The sequence below is a fragment of the Lipotes vexillifer genome, unplaced genomic scaffold, assembly GCF_000442215.2.
Source record: "Lipotes vexillifer unplaced genomic scaffold, Lipotes_vexillifer_v1.1 scaffold152, whole genome shotgun sequence".
Classification (NCBI taxonomy): domain Eukaryota; kingdom Metazoa; phylum Chordata; class Mammalia; order Artiodactyla; family Lipotidae; genus Lipotes; species Lipotes vexillifer.
Window position 1 is genome coordinate 751,553 of NW_006795886.1, and position 14,985 is coordinate 766,537.

Below are 14,985 nucleotides of genomic sequence, written 5' to 3' on the forward strand. Positions count from 1 at the left end.
CTGAACCAAGCACTTCTAATCGTAGGTATGTTATGGTGCCTCTCTAAACTCAGAATTCTTCATTAATTCCACAAACATTTGTTGAGCACCTACTATGCTCCAGTCAGTGTGCTAGGCTCTCGTGATACAGCAGTGAACAAAATAGACATGGTCCCTTCTGCTCTCATGGAATTTCCAGTATATATTTTATGTTCTAGAAGCATACACAAACAAGATTAGTTCCTTGAAGATGTTCATCAAAGCAGGGACTTCTATAACCAAAGGCATTCTCTCTGAATCTCCTAAGACTGGATTATTTTCAGGTCAAGTTCTCTCTGCCTCCAGCACTGTTTTCTCAGAAGCTTGTTTCATCAGGTAGATGCTGCCCATCCCTTTATATGTACTCTTCTTGTGTTAGTGACCTCTCAATGCTAGTGACCCCTCAGTGATGGTTCTGAGGCCCACTGTTTTTTTAGTTTATTTTGTATGTTTATATGATTATTAAAATATTACCAGTATATGTTCATTTCTTATTTCATTGGAAATTTCGAAACTAGAGAAATGTAGAAAAAATTAAAAACGGCCCCAATCCCTGTCACACAAAATAATTTAGTTTATTTCCATTTTCTTTCTGTGTATGCTGTTTGTTTACATAGCTCTGTTCATTCGTAGGTTTGCTCTTGACTTGGGCCCTTGAGTCTCACCTATCATCTCTCTGTACTCTGGGTCAGAGTACAAGCTTCACCAACATTGACTGATTATCTATTTTCTTCTGTTTCTTTTATTTTCTTACAGCTGTGCTAATAGTCTTTTCCCTGATATCTGTCACCTATGGGGCTACCCTCTGCAATATGTTGGCTATCCAGATCAAGTACGATGAATACAAGATTCGCCTTGGTCCACTAGAAGTCCTGTGCATCACCATTTGGCGGACATTGGAGATCACCTCCCGCCTCATGATTCTCGTGCTCTTCTCAGCCACCTTGAAATTGAAGGCTGTGCCCTTCTTATTGCTGAACTTCCTGATCATCCTCTTTGAGCCTTGGGTTAAGTTCTGGAGGAGTGGTGCCCATATGCCCAATAACATTGAGAAAAATTTCAGCCGGCTTGGCACCTTAGTGGTGTTGATTTCCATTACCGTCCTCTATGCTGGCATCAACTTCTCTTGCTGGTCAGCTTTGCAGTTGAAGTTAGCAGACAGAGACCTTGTTGAGAAAGGTCAGAACTGGGGACACATGGGCCTGCACTATAGTGTGAGATTGTTAGAGAATGTGATCATGGTCTTGGTTTTTAAGTTCTTTGGAGTGAAAGTGTTACTGAATTACTGTCATTCCTTGATTGCCTTGCAGCTCATTATTGCTTATCTGATTTCCATTGGCTTCATGCTCCTTTTCTTCCAGTACTTGCACCCGTTGCGCTCACTCTTCACCCACAATGTAGTGGACTATCTCCACTGTGTCTGCTGCTACCAGCACCCTCGGGGCAGGGTTGAGAACTCAGAGCCATCCATTGATGCTGAAGCAAGGCAAAGCATTGTCTGAGTCTGTCTTTTGGGTATTTTGGGATGGGTTGGGGTTGCCAAGAGCAACTGTGAAATTGAAGGAGACAATGAGGCTCATGGGTGAGTACCCACCAGGACATTGTTTTGAGTTTTCTGAAAGCCTATCAGAAGAAAGAGCAGGCCCCAAACAGATTTTATTTCCTTAAGATTGACTACTATGTTTGGACACCAAGGTAACCACTGTGTACCTGGGAGGGTCAGAGATATCATTCACATTCCCCCCACCCAGGTCAGCTGTCTGGCTGCCCTATGAGATAACTTACCTCCATGCACCTAAGGCTCTCTGTGACCTTTAAGCTCTGCTCATTCGCTTGAGCATTACTGCGGTTTCTGTGGGCTGAACTGAATGGCCCAGAATCCCACCAGAATATATCCTGAATGATCAGAGGATGTACCTGCTTATCAGCTATGGGTACCGCCCGGGAAAAAGTCTGACTTATGTGAAACCTGTAACTGTGAATGTGGCTGGGGTCTTTTAATTCCAGTGAGAAACACTGATTAAGAGGAAAACCCCCACTATTAAAAGAGCTGCTTCTTAAATGAGTTAGCTCTCCATTAGGACTTTACTAGTGATCATTCATCAAGGACCTTTCCTTTCAGTGGCCCTTCAAAGGCACACTCTGAGGAGGGAGTACAGAGTGGGTTTCCTTCAAGGCATAAAGCAGAATGACTATCTCAGGGACCTGCATGGGCCTCCACTGTGCTGAGTGGAGTGGTTGAATCAAAGCTCTCACTTCATGCCTCCTTATCAGGGATTCCATCCAACCTGGCTTTTCTGTGCTCGTTGACCAACATTGATGTAGATCTCAGAGAAGCTGAACTGTAATTGAAAATGTTTCTAATGTGTGGAAGAAATGAAGATTGCTTTGTGTTTCCTACTATCCTGAGTATTTTGTTGATTTGTTTTTTAGGGGAGAGAGAGGTAATAATAGTTAGGACATCGCCTTTATGTTGTTTGGGGTTGGGAGAGTGGCTAACACTCCAAGGTAGAGTGAAGGCAGAGGAGGGAAACGAGATCACATTAAATCATCATCAGTACTGCTTTCTGCCCACAGGATTTTATTTTCTAATAAGGAGCATATGCTTATCAACCACCTGCTCACTCCCACACCCCCAGTGGATGAATGCAATTCTCCCTTCCTTATGTATCTTAATGTTTATATCTTATATGAGTTGGGTATTTTGATGAGAAAGTCAGCTGTATGCCTCTAAAGTCACCAAGGAATTGAAGTTACTATGGCCACTGCGTATTGGGGTCGAGTATCCCAACATCTACCTAACTAATGCTTGCCCCTCACAGACAAGGAAAGTGAGAAGAACTCCTAGTAGCATGTACAGTTGTGCCCACCACAGTGCTGTGAAGAACTGTGAACAATCTAACCTAAGGCTTTTCATTCTCATCCAGTTTTACTCTTGGGATCATGTTAAGAACTTATCTTTAGCCATTTCCCCTCCTCTTATACAGTGTCAGGACATTATGTTGGAAGAGCTCCCTCTTCTAAGTAGCAGGGCTATGAGCCAGAATTGTCCTATTTGCTGATATGTCTAGTGTGGTTTTTCCATCTTCAACCACTGTTTGGGGCTAAAAGGATTGCATACTTAATTTGGGGGAGAGTGAAGTGACTTGCTTTGGAGAAGTGGAGATTTCCTTTTTCAACCTAACTCCCACATTCCTAATCCTCATCTTTCATGATGGAGATGTAGGTTGTTGTCATAAGAAGCACACACTGCTGTCCTCTGACTGTTATTCAAGGTGAATTTGAAAGAAATAATCTACCAAACCTCCAGAAGAACACACTGCCTCTTTGGAATTCAAGTAAGAATTTCTCCCTAATGGTTAATATGCCTTCCATTAAGAGCAAGAGCAGTGTGGAACTATAATTTGGTCCATAAAAGCCATGTGACTCAGCTACTTAAGGGTCAGATTCTATGAGAACACAGAGACACACAGTGAGCAAGGCAAGCCAATTAGAGCTGGAGTGGAGATACACAGGGCAGAAAAATGTGCCTCATGCCGGACCAGGCATATTTCCCCCCATGTATCCTCTCCAGCCTCAGTGACTTTATATCCCAGGAATGCAGCGAGTTTAGGGTAAAGAGTGTGGAGCAAGTTCCACCTCAAAAACCTGCTGCCCTTACCTACAGAGAAGAGATACTAGTGACACATTATACAAATGAACCTTCAGAACCTCCTATAGGTGGTAGCCTTTCTGTTCCACAGCAATCTCATAAATACACAGGAGATGAAGAAATTGTGGATTACGGGGGGTAGAGCAGAGGAAAGTGCTCCCTTCCACCCGCAAACACTTCTTTAATTGACTACTCTCTTTTTATCCTCAAATCTTAAAGTAACACAGGGTACTTTTGTAGGGGCAAGTCTAACGGAGTGGGAGAGGAGGCAGAGATGGGGCCAGCAAATGGGTCTTGGAAAAGGAGTGCAGAATCACAAAGTTTGGGTGTAAATGCTAGGCCATTGTAACAACAACTATCCTCATGTCATTGGAAAGTCAGTAGGCTAAGTATGGGCAAATGAACATATTAAGGAAACGTATTAAATAAACTAATGGTCGTCAATTTCATTTGCGCCACAAATGCCTTAAAGACTATGGGCATAGAACCATGAGGCACTGTCAGATAATTAAATACTAGCTAATATTTATGAGCACTTATGATATGTGTGGCATAGTCCTATATATGCATTATTTCATTCAATCCTCAAAACAACTCTAATAAGGGTAGGTAATGTTATTCCGCATTTTACAGATGAGGATTCTAAGGCATAGAAAAGGGAAGTGACCTGCCTGAGGTCACAGAGAGTGTCAGAGCCAGATTCAGTCTTGGGCACTCAGGCTCCAGACTTTATACTCTTGATCATGATGTAAACCTCTAAGTTCTCTTAGGTCCTTTGTGAAATTATTTTAATATGTTAGTCGTTTCAAGAATATTTTATGGGCTATGGCTGGGTTCATATCAAGCATGCGTTCTCACAAACATTCCTTAACAAGGGGCACCACTCAGTTCACTCTAGAGAAGGGTCAAGTCCTAAAAAGCTTAGGATGAAAACCGAGCATGTGTTCACATGCACTTATAGGCTGGGGACTGGGAGAGTTAGGAAGTGGAGTTGCGGGGGAGGGGAAGGATGAAGGGAATCATTTCCTTTCTAGTTTCAGGATTTTGTCTCCTGTATATTCTTAGACGCACACCTTCTAGAACCTGGTTCTGGGAATAAAACTGGAGGCAATTCCCAGTCAGGTTTGTATGAGTACTTCCTCCAGAAATAACCAAGCAGAGCAGGGTAGTGCTGAAGCTCATTCTCTTATACTTTCTCTTGCCAGCACTGCTCTTACTCCTGCTGAGAAGCTGACTCCCAGAGCAGGCCAGAGGATGGGGATGGTACAGAATAATGCCCCTCTGGGAGCTGTCACAGTCCTGAGAGACTAGGTCAACCTTGAGTGCTCTTTCAGCTAGCCCCCTCATCCCTGCACCTCACAAGGTCATAGTCCTTAGCATTACAGAATTGATTGCTACTTCCTGGGATAGGGCGAGGTGGGCAGCTGTAGGGTTGGGTACTCCCCAGAACATTCCATCTAAATCCATGAGACTCTGTCTCTGAGAAATCTTTTAGTACAAAATCAATTGACTCTGGACCCTCCAAAATATTTATCCCAGAATGGAGATGCTCCTTCTCTGAAGCTTTTGCTATTGGGCTTTATTACTGTTGGGAGGCGGGGATATTGAGTAATATCCTCTGAACTGAGAAGGAACTTTAAGACCGAAAAGTGAAGCAGGCAACTCCATAAAGTACAATTATGAAGTTTATTGGGGGTAACTTACATACAGGCAGGATCAGGTGGACAATGATCCAGAGGTATTCACAGCTGCACTCTGTGCCCCCGAAAGGGGCATGGGGGAGTTTAAAGGGCCAAAGCTAAAAAGAGAATCTGGCTACCAAGGGAGAAGCATGGCTGCAACTATGGGAACCAGGCTTTTTTCCTCCCCCACACCAGGGGTCTCATTACCATTACCCATCTATGTCAGCAGAAGGTATTCTGCTAGTTTTCATATCAGATGAAGGCAAGGGTAAAAGTTGATAGGGAACTTATCTGGCTTGGGTGCATTCCTAGTGAGTAGGCTAAAGGTCAGTCATGCAGAGAGGGGAGTGGGTAGGACTGCGGGCCTAAGATGGAGCTGACAAAATGGAGTCAGTGTGGTGCAGCCACACAATTACTATCTTCAGGGGACACATATGCCCATAATCTTATCATGCCTTTCCTCCTAAAAGACTGGCACCATCAGTCACACACTTTAGACCTTAGAGCCTGTGGGGTGCACAGTGAAAGTATGTTATGGGCCTTGGCAGCAAAGCTTATACCATGTGAACCTGGGAAGCAGCAGGGCCAATCTGTGTGAGATATGAGAACTAGCTGTGAAAACACATTTCCATGTATAGAAATAACTAACATCTGAATAACACTTTATAATATTCAAGACACATGCATATTGCTCTCTTACCAATGTGCCATTGTTAGCATAAGCCCTCTGAGTTGTACACATGAATTTGCATTGTTCTAATGAGAGGGATAAGTTAGGAGGGTGGGATTAACATATACACACTACTATGTATAAAATAGATGAACAACAAGATCTTACTGTATAGCACAGGGAATTATAATCAATATCTTATAATAACCTATATTGGAAAAGAAACTGAAAAAGAACTGAAAAAGAAACTGAATCACTTTGCTGTACACTTGAAGCTAACACAATCTTGTAAATCAACTATACTTCAATTAAAAAAAGAAGAAGCCTGGCAAGAAGGATGATGTAATAAGGATAAATAAATTTAGCCATGAGTGTAATAAATAAATAAATAAATACAATAGCTAACTTTCAAGTCAATTCCTCAAACAATTATTAAACTCTTATTCTGCGCCTGTAAAACCGATACAGATATCTCAAAGTGCTACATAGATGCTGAAAGACAAGTGAATCCAAAATATCAAGTGTATAGCAGAGGGAGGAACACTCCCAAACTCATTCTACGAGGCCAACATCACCCTGATACCAAAACCAGACAAAGATGTCACAAAAAAGAAAACTACAGGCCAATGTCACTGATGAACATGGAAGCAAAAATCCTCAACAAAAACCTAGCAAACAGAATCCAACAGCACATTAAAAAGATCATACACCATGATCAAGTGGGGTTTATCCCAGAAATGCAAGGATTCTTCAATATATGCAAATCAATCAATGTGATGCACCATATTAACAAATTGAAGGAGAAAAACCCAATGGTCATTTCAATACATGCAGAGGAACCTTTTGACATAATTCAACACCGATTTATGATAAAAACCCACCAGAAAGTAGGCATAGAGGGAACTTACCTCAGCATAATAAAGGCCATATATGACAAACCCACAGCCAATATCATCCTCAATGGTGAAAAACTGAAACCATTTCCACTAACATCAGAAACAAGACAACGTTGCCACTCTCACCACTATTATTCAACATTGTTTTGGAAGTTTTAGCCAAGGCAATCAGAGAAGGAAAAGAAATAAGAGGAATCCAAATTGAAAAAGAAAAAGTAAAGCTGTCACTGTTTGCAGATGACATGGTACTATACATAGAGGACCCTAAAGATGCTACCAGAAAACTACTAGAGCTAATTAATGTTTTGGTAAAGTAGCAGGATACAAAATTAATTCACAGAAATCTCTGGCATTCCTATACACTAACGATGAAAAATCTGAAAGTGAAATTAAGAAAACACTCCCATTTACCATTGCAACAAAAAGAATAAAATATCTAGGAATAAACCTACCTAAGGAGACAAAAGACCTGTATGCAGAAAATTATAAGACACTGATGAAAGAAATTAAAGATGATACAAATAGATGGAGAGATATACCATGTTCTTGGATTGGAAGAATCAACATTGTGAAAATGACTCTACTACCCAAAGCAATCTACAGATTCAATGCAATCCCTATCAAACTACCACTGGTATTTTTCACAGAACTAAAACAAAAAATTTTACAATTTGTATGGAGACACCAAGAACCCCGAATAGCCAAAGCAATCTTGAGAACAAAAAATGCAGCTGGAGGACTCAGGCTCCCTGACTTCAGACTCTACTACAAAGCTACAGTAATCAAGACAGTATGGTACTGGCCCAAAAGCAGAAATATAGATCAATGGAACAGGATAGAAAGCCCAGAGATAAACCCACGCACATATGGACACCTTATCTTTGATAAAGGAGGCAAGAATATACAGTGGAGAAAAGAAAGCCTCTTCAATAAGTGGTGCTGGGGAAACTGGACAGGTACATGTAAAAGTATGAAATTAGAACACTCCCTAACACCATACACAAAAATAAGCTCAAAATGGATTAAAGACCTAAATGTAAGGCCAGAAACTATCAAACTCTTAGAGGAAAACATAGGCAGAACACTCTATGACATAAATCACAGCAAGATCCTTCTTGACCCATCTCCTAGAGTAATGGAGATAAAAACAAAAATAAACAAATGGGACCTAATGAAACTTCAAAGCTTTTGCACAGCAAAGGAAACCATAAACAAGACCAAAAGACAGCCCTCAGAATGGGAGAAAATATTTGCAAATGAATCAACTGACAAAGGATTAGGAAAACATAGGCAAAAGACTCTATGACATAAATCACAGCAATATCATCCTTCATCCACCTCCTAGAGAAATGGAAATAAAAATAAACAAATTGGACCTAATGAAACTTAAAAGCTTTTGCACAGCAAAGGAAACCATAAACAAGACAGAAAGACAACCCTCAGATTGGGAGAAAATATTTGCAAATGAAGCAACTGACAAAGGATTAATCTCCAAACTTACAAGCAGCTCATGCAGCTCAATATCAAAAAAACAAACAACCCAATCCAAAAATGGGCAGAAGACCTACATAGACATTTCTCCAAAGAAGATATACAGACTGCCAACAAACACATGAAAGAATGCTCAACATCATTAATCATTACAGAAATGCAAATCAAAACTACAACGAGATATCATCTCACACCAGTCAGAAGGGCCATCATCAAAAAATCTAGAAACAGTAAATTCTGGAGAGGGTGTGGAGAAAAGGGAACACTCTTGCACTGTGGGAATGCAAATTGATACAGCCACTATGGAGTACAGTATGGAGGTTCCTTCAAAAACTAAAAATAGAACTCCCACACGACCCATCAATCCCACTACTGGGCATATACCCTGAGAAAACCATAATTCAAAAAGAGTCATGTACCAAAATATTCACTGCAGCTCTATTTACAATAGCCAGGACATGGAAACAATCTAAGTGTCCATCAACAGATGAATGGATAAAGAAGATATGGCACATATATAAAATGGAATATTACTCAGCCATAAAAATAAACGAAATTGAGTTATTTGTAGTGAGGTGGTTGGAACTAGAGTCTGTCATACAGAGTGAAGTAAGTCAGAAAGAGCAAAACAAATACCGTATACTAACTCATATATATGGAATCTAAGAAAAAAATAACGTCATGAAAAACCTAGGGGTAAGACGGGAATAAAGACACAGACCTACCAGAGAATGGACTTGAGGATATGGGGAGGGGGAAGGGTAAGCTGTGACAAAGTGAGAGAGTGACATGGACATATATACACTACCAAACGTAAAATAGATAGCTAGTGGGAAGCAGCTGCATAGCACAGAGAGATCAGCTCGGTGGTTTGTGACCACCTAGGAGGGTGGGAGGGAGGGAGATGCAAGAGGGAAGAGAAATGGGGACATATGTATGTATATAGCTGATTCACTTTGTTATAAAGCAGAAACTAACACACCACTGTAAAGCAATTATACTCCGATAAAGATGTTAAAAAAAAAAAAGAAATCTCTTGCATTCCTATACACGAATGATGAAAAATCTGAAAGAGAAATTAAGGAAACACTCCCATTTACCATTGCAACAAAAAGAATAAAATGCCTAGGAATAAACCTACCTAGGGAGTCAAAAGACTTGTATGCAGAAAGCTATAAGACACTGATGAAAGAAATTAAAGATGATACAGATGGAGAGATATACCATGTTTTTGGATTGGAAGAATCAACATTGTGAAAATGACTATACTACCCAAAGCAATCTACAGATTCAATGCAATCCCTATCAAACTACCACTGGCATTTTTCACAGAACTAGAACAAAAAAATTCACAATTTTTGTGGAGGCACAGAAGACCTCGAATAGCCAAAGCAATCTTGAGAAAGAAAAATGGAGCTGGAGGAATCAGGCTCCCTGACTTCAGACTCTACTACAAAGCTACAGTAATCAAGACAGTATGGTACTGGCCCCAAAACAGAAATATAGATCAATGGAACAGGGTAGAAAGCCCAGAGATAAACCCACGCACATATGGTCACCTTAATTTTGATTAAAGAGGCAAGAATATACATTGGAGAAAAGACAGCCTCTTCAATAAGTGGTGCTGGGAAAACTGGACAGCTACATGTAAAAGAGTGAAATTAGAACACTCCCTAACACCATACACCAAAATAAACTCAAAATGGATTAAAGACTTAAATGTAAGTCCAAACACAATAAAAGTCTTAGAGGAAAACATAGGCAGAACACTCTGTGACGTAAATCACAGCAAGATCATCCTTGACCCACCTTCTAGAGAAATGGAAATAAAAACAAAAATAAACAAATGGGACCTGATGAAACTTAAAATCTTTTGCACAGCAAAGGAAACCATAAACAAGACAGAAAGAAAACCCTCAGAATGGGAGAAAATATTTGCAAATGAAGCAACTGACAAAGGATTAATCTCCAAAACTTCCAAGCATCTCATGCAGTTCAATATCAAAAAAAACAAACAACCCAATCCAAAAATGGGCAGAAGACCTAAACAGACATTTCTGCAAAGAAGATATACAGACTGCCAACAAACACATGGAAGAATGCTCAACATCATTAATCATTAGAGAAATGCCAATTAAGGCTACAGTGAGATATCACCTCACACCAGTCAGAATGGCTATTCTCAAAAAATCTACGAACAATAAATGCTGGAGAGGGTGTGGAGAAAAGGGAACCCTCTTGCACTGTTGGTGGGAATGCAAGTTGGTACAGCCAGTATGGAAAACAGTATGGAAGCTCCTTAAAAACCTAAAAATAGAACTACCATACGACCCAGCAATCCCACTCCTGGGTATATACCCTGAGAAAACCATAATTCAGAAAGAGTCATGTACCACAATGTTCATTGCAGCTCTATTTACAATAGCCAGGACATGGAAGCAACCTAAGCATCCATCGGCAGATGAATGGATAAAGAAGATGTGGCACATATATAAAATGGAATATTACTCAGCCGTAAAAAGAAACGAAATTGAGTTATTTGTAGTGAGGTGGATGGACCTAGAGTCTGTCATACTGAGTGAAGCAAGTCAGAAAGAGAAAAACAAATACCGTATGCTAACACATATATGTGGAATCTAAAAAACTAAAATAAAATGGTCATGAAGTACCTAGGGGTAGGACTGGAATAAAGATGCAGACCTATTAGAGAATTGACTAGAGGACATGAGGAGGGGGAAGAGTAAGCTGGGATGAAGTGAGAGAGTGCCATGGACATATACACACTACCAAATATAAAATCGATAGCTAGTAGGAAGCAGCCACATATCACAGGGAGATCAGCTGGGTGCTTTGTGACCACCTAGAGGGGTGGGAGGGAGGGAGACGCACAAGGGAAGGGATATGGGGATATATGTATGTGTATAGCTGATTCACTTTGTTATAAAGCAGAAACTAACACACCATTGTAAAGCAATTATACTCCAGTAAAGATGTTAAAAAAATATATTAAGTTTAAGTGATGTTGGAGGTAAATAGGCACTCTCATATATTACTAGTATGAGAGTAAAATATTCACACAAATTTTCCGAAGGCAGCTTGTCAGTATTAGTCAAAATTAAATGGGCATACTTTTTGTCTCAGAATTTTAACCTCTAGGAATTTTTCCTATGGAAACATAGCCACAATTGTGCAGAGAGATATGTACAAGAATGTTCATTGAGGCACTGTTCATAACCATGAAAAACTGGTAACTTAAATTTCCATCTACAGGGAAATGACTAAATTCTGGCAATTCCACAAATGGAATACTGTCCAGTCATTAAGAAGAATGTGGGTGGGGGCTTCCCTGGTGGTGCAGTGGTTAAGAAACTGCTTGCCAATGCAGGGGACACAGATTTGAGCCCTTGTCCAGGAAGATCCCACATACCATGGAGCAACTAAGCCCATGCGCCACAACTACTGAGCCTGTGCTCTAGAGCCCGCAAGCCACAACTACTGAGCCCATCATCATTAATCATTAGAGAAATGCCAATTAAGGCTACAGTGAGATATCACCTCACACCAGTCAGAATGGCTATTCTCAAAAAATCTACGAACAATAAATGCTGGAGAGGGTGTGGAGAAAAGGGAACCCTCTTGCACTGTTGGTGGGAATGCAAGTTGGTACAGCCAGTATGGAAAACAGTATGGAAGCTCCTTAAAAACCTAAAAATAGAACTACCATACGACCCAGCAATCCCACTCCTGGGTATATACCCTGAGAAAACCATAATTCAGAAAGAGTCATGTACCACAATGTTCATTGCAGCTCTATTTACAATAGCCAGGACATGGAAGCAACCTAAGCATCCATCGGCAGATGAATGGATAAAGAAGATGTGGCACATATATAAAATGGAATATTACTCAGCCGTAAAAAGAAACGAAATTGAGTTATTTGTAGTGAGGTGGATGGACCTAGAGTCTGTCATACTGAGTGAAGCAAGTCAGAAAGAGAAAAACAAATACCGTATGCTAACACATATATGTGGAATCTAAAAAACTAAAATAAAATGGTCATGAAGTACCTAGGGGTAGGACTGGAATAAAGATGCAGACCTATTAGAGAATTGACTAGAGGACATGAGGAGGGGGAAGAGTAAGCTGGGATGAAGTGAGAGAGTGCCATGGACATATACACACTACCAAATATAAAATCGATAGCTAGTAGGAAGCAGCCACATATCACAGGGAGATCAGCTGGGTGCTTTGTGACCACCTAGAGGGGTGGGAGGGAGGGAGACGCACAAGGGAAGGGATATGGGGATATATGTATGTGTATAGCTGATTCACTTTGTTATAAAGCAGAAACTAACACACCATTGTAAAGCAATTATACTCCAGTAAAGATGTTAAAAAAATATATTAAGTTTAAGTGATGTTGGAGGTAAATAGGCACTCTCATATATTACTAGTATGAGAGTAAAATATTCACACAAATTTTCCGAAGGCAGCTTGTCAGTATTAGTCAAAATTAAATGGGCATACTTTTTGTCTCAGAATTTTAACCTCTAGGAATTTTTCCTATGGAAACATAGCCACAATTGTGCAGAGAGATATGTACAAGAATGTTCATTGAGGCACTGTTCATAACCATGAAAAACTGGTAACTTAAATTTCCATCTACAGGGAAATGACTAAATTCTGGCAATTCCACAAATGGAATACTGTCCAGTCATTAAGAAGAATGTGGGTGGGGGCTTCCCTGGTGGTGCAGTGGTTAAGAAACTGCTTGCCAATGCAGGGGACACAGATTTGAGCCCTTGTCCAGGAAGATCCCACATACCATGGAGCAACTAAGCCCATGCGCCACAACTACTGAGCCTGTGCTCTAGAGCCCGCAAGCCACAACTACTGAGCCCATGTGCCACAACTACTGAAGCCCACATGCCCAGAGCCTGTGCTCCGCACCAAGAGAAGCCACTGCAATGAGAAGCCTATGCACCTCAACGAAGTGTAGCCCCCACTCTCCGCAACTAGAGAAAGCCCACGTGCAGCAACGGAGACCCAACGCAGCCAAAAATAACTAACTAAATAAATAAATATTTTAAAAAAGAAGAAGAATGGGGTAGGTGTATACAGCATGTGCTGAGTGAAAACATAGGTGAAAAAAAGCAAGTTGGAGAGAAAAATATATAGCATAAGGTTATGAAGAATTACTCAAAATTTGGAAACAGGGGTGTGATAGGAAGAATGATACCCACTCCCTCCCACTCTGCCCCAAAGATCTCCATTGTTCTAATTCTCAGAACCTGTGAATATGTCATGTTACATGGCAAGGGGGAATTAAGGAGGAATTGAGGTTGCTAATCAGTTGGCCTTGAAATAGGAAGTTACCCTGGATTATCCAGGTGTGCTAGATGTAATCATAAAGGTCCTTATAAGAGAGAAGGTGATGTGAAGATGGAGGCAGAGATGTTTGAAGATGTTACACTGTTGGCTTTAAGATGGAGGAAGGGGCCACAAACTTAGAAATGCAGCTCTAGAACCTGTAAAAAGCAAAGAAATAGATTCTCCCATAGAGCCTCCGGAAGGAGCAGGGCCCTGCTGACGCTTTGATTTCGGCCCCATGAAACTGGTTTTGGATTTCTGACTGTCAGAACTATAAGGAAATGTTCTTTTTTTTTAAAAATAAAAGTACCTAGTTTGTGGTACTTTATTAAAGTGGCACTAGGAAACTAATACAAAGGGGAAAGATGATTACTTGTTGCTTTAATGTCACATTGAGAGCATTTTCTAACAGGCTTGTTTAAGTGTCATCTGACTCTCTAGGTCTAAGAGAAGTGTAATTTAGCACAACTGATTAGGCTTTAGTCATTTTACAATTCTGTAAAACTGATACAGTGACATTTTCTGTCCACCTAAATAAGACACCATGATTATGGCTCTTATTGCTCTGTTGGACATTTATCAGTTTTGAGTCTAACTTAGCAATATTATTTTAACATTCCTTTGTTTTTTAACTGACTATATATAAAATATCAGTTCTCACATCCTCTTTTGAGTTAACTTTGCCATCCTGCTGGTTTCCTCCTTCATGAGTTAAACTTTGACACATGCTCACAATCTTTGTGTAAAACTTTTTCTGGGGCTTCCCTGGTGGCGCAGTGGTTAAGAATCTGCCTGCCAATGCAGGGGACACGGGTTCGAGCCCTGGTCTGGGAAGATCCCACATGCCGTGGAGCAACTAAGCCCGTGAGCCATAACTACTGAGCCTGTGCTCCGCAACGGGAGAGGCCGTGACAGTGAGAGGCCCGCACACCGCGATGAAGAGTGGCCCCCGCTAGCCGCAACTGGAGAAAGCCCTCGCACAGAAACGAAGACCCAACACAGTCAAAAATAAATAAATAAATAAATAATAAAATAAATAAATAATCTGGTTTAAAAAAAAAAACAAAAACTTTTTCTGAACATTTTGAAAATCATACTTTAACAATGATCCCATTTTTGTAAAAACAAAACAAAAACAACAATATGGTGGTGGGAGGAGCTGGAAGAAAATGCTCCAAACTCTTCACAGCAGTTCTCTGGTTGGGG

At 40.6% G+C, this 14,985-nt stretch overlaps 1 protein-coding gene across 1 annotated transcript in view; it reads left to right on the plus strand.

The window, feature by feature from the left end:
• The window catches only part of XKRX (XK related X-linked), a 14,065-nt gene extending 11,653 nt beyond the window's left edge, over positions 1 to 2,412 (plus strand). Inside the window, exon 3 of the mRNA XM_007467958.1 lies at positions 775 to 2,412. Within this exon, the coding sequence (XP_007468020.1) occupies positions 775 to 1,520 (746 nt within the window). The 3' untranslated portion in view covers positions 1,521 to 2,412. The remainder of the gene's footprint in view (positions 1 to 774) is intronic.
• The last annotated feature ends 12,573 nt before the right edge of the window (positions 2,413 to 14,985 follow it).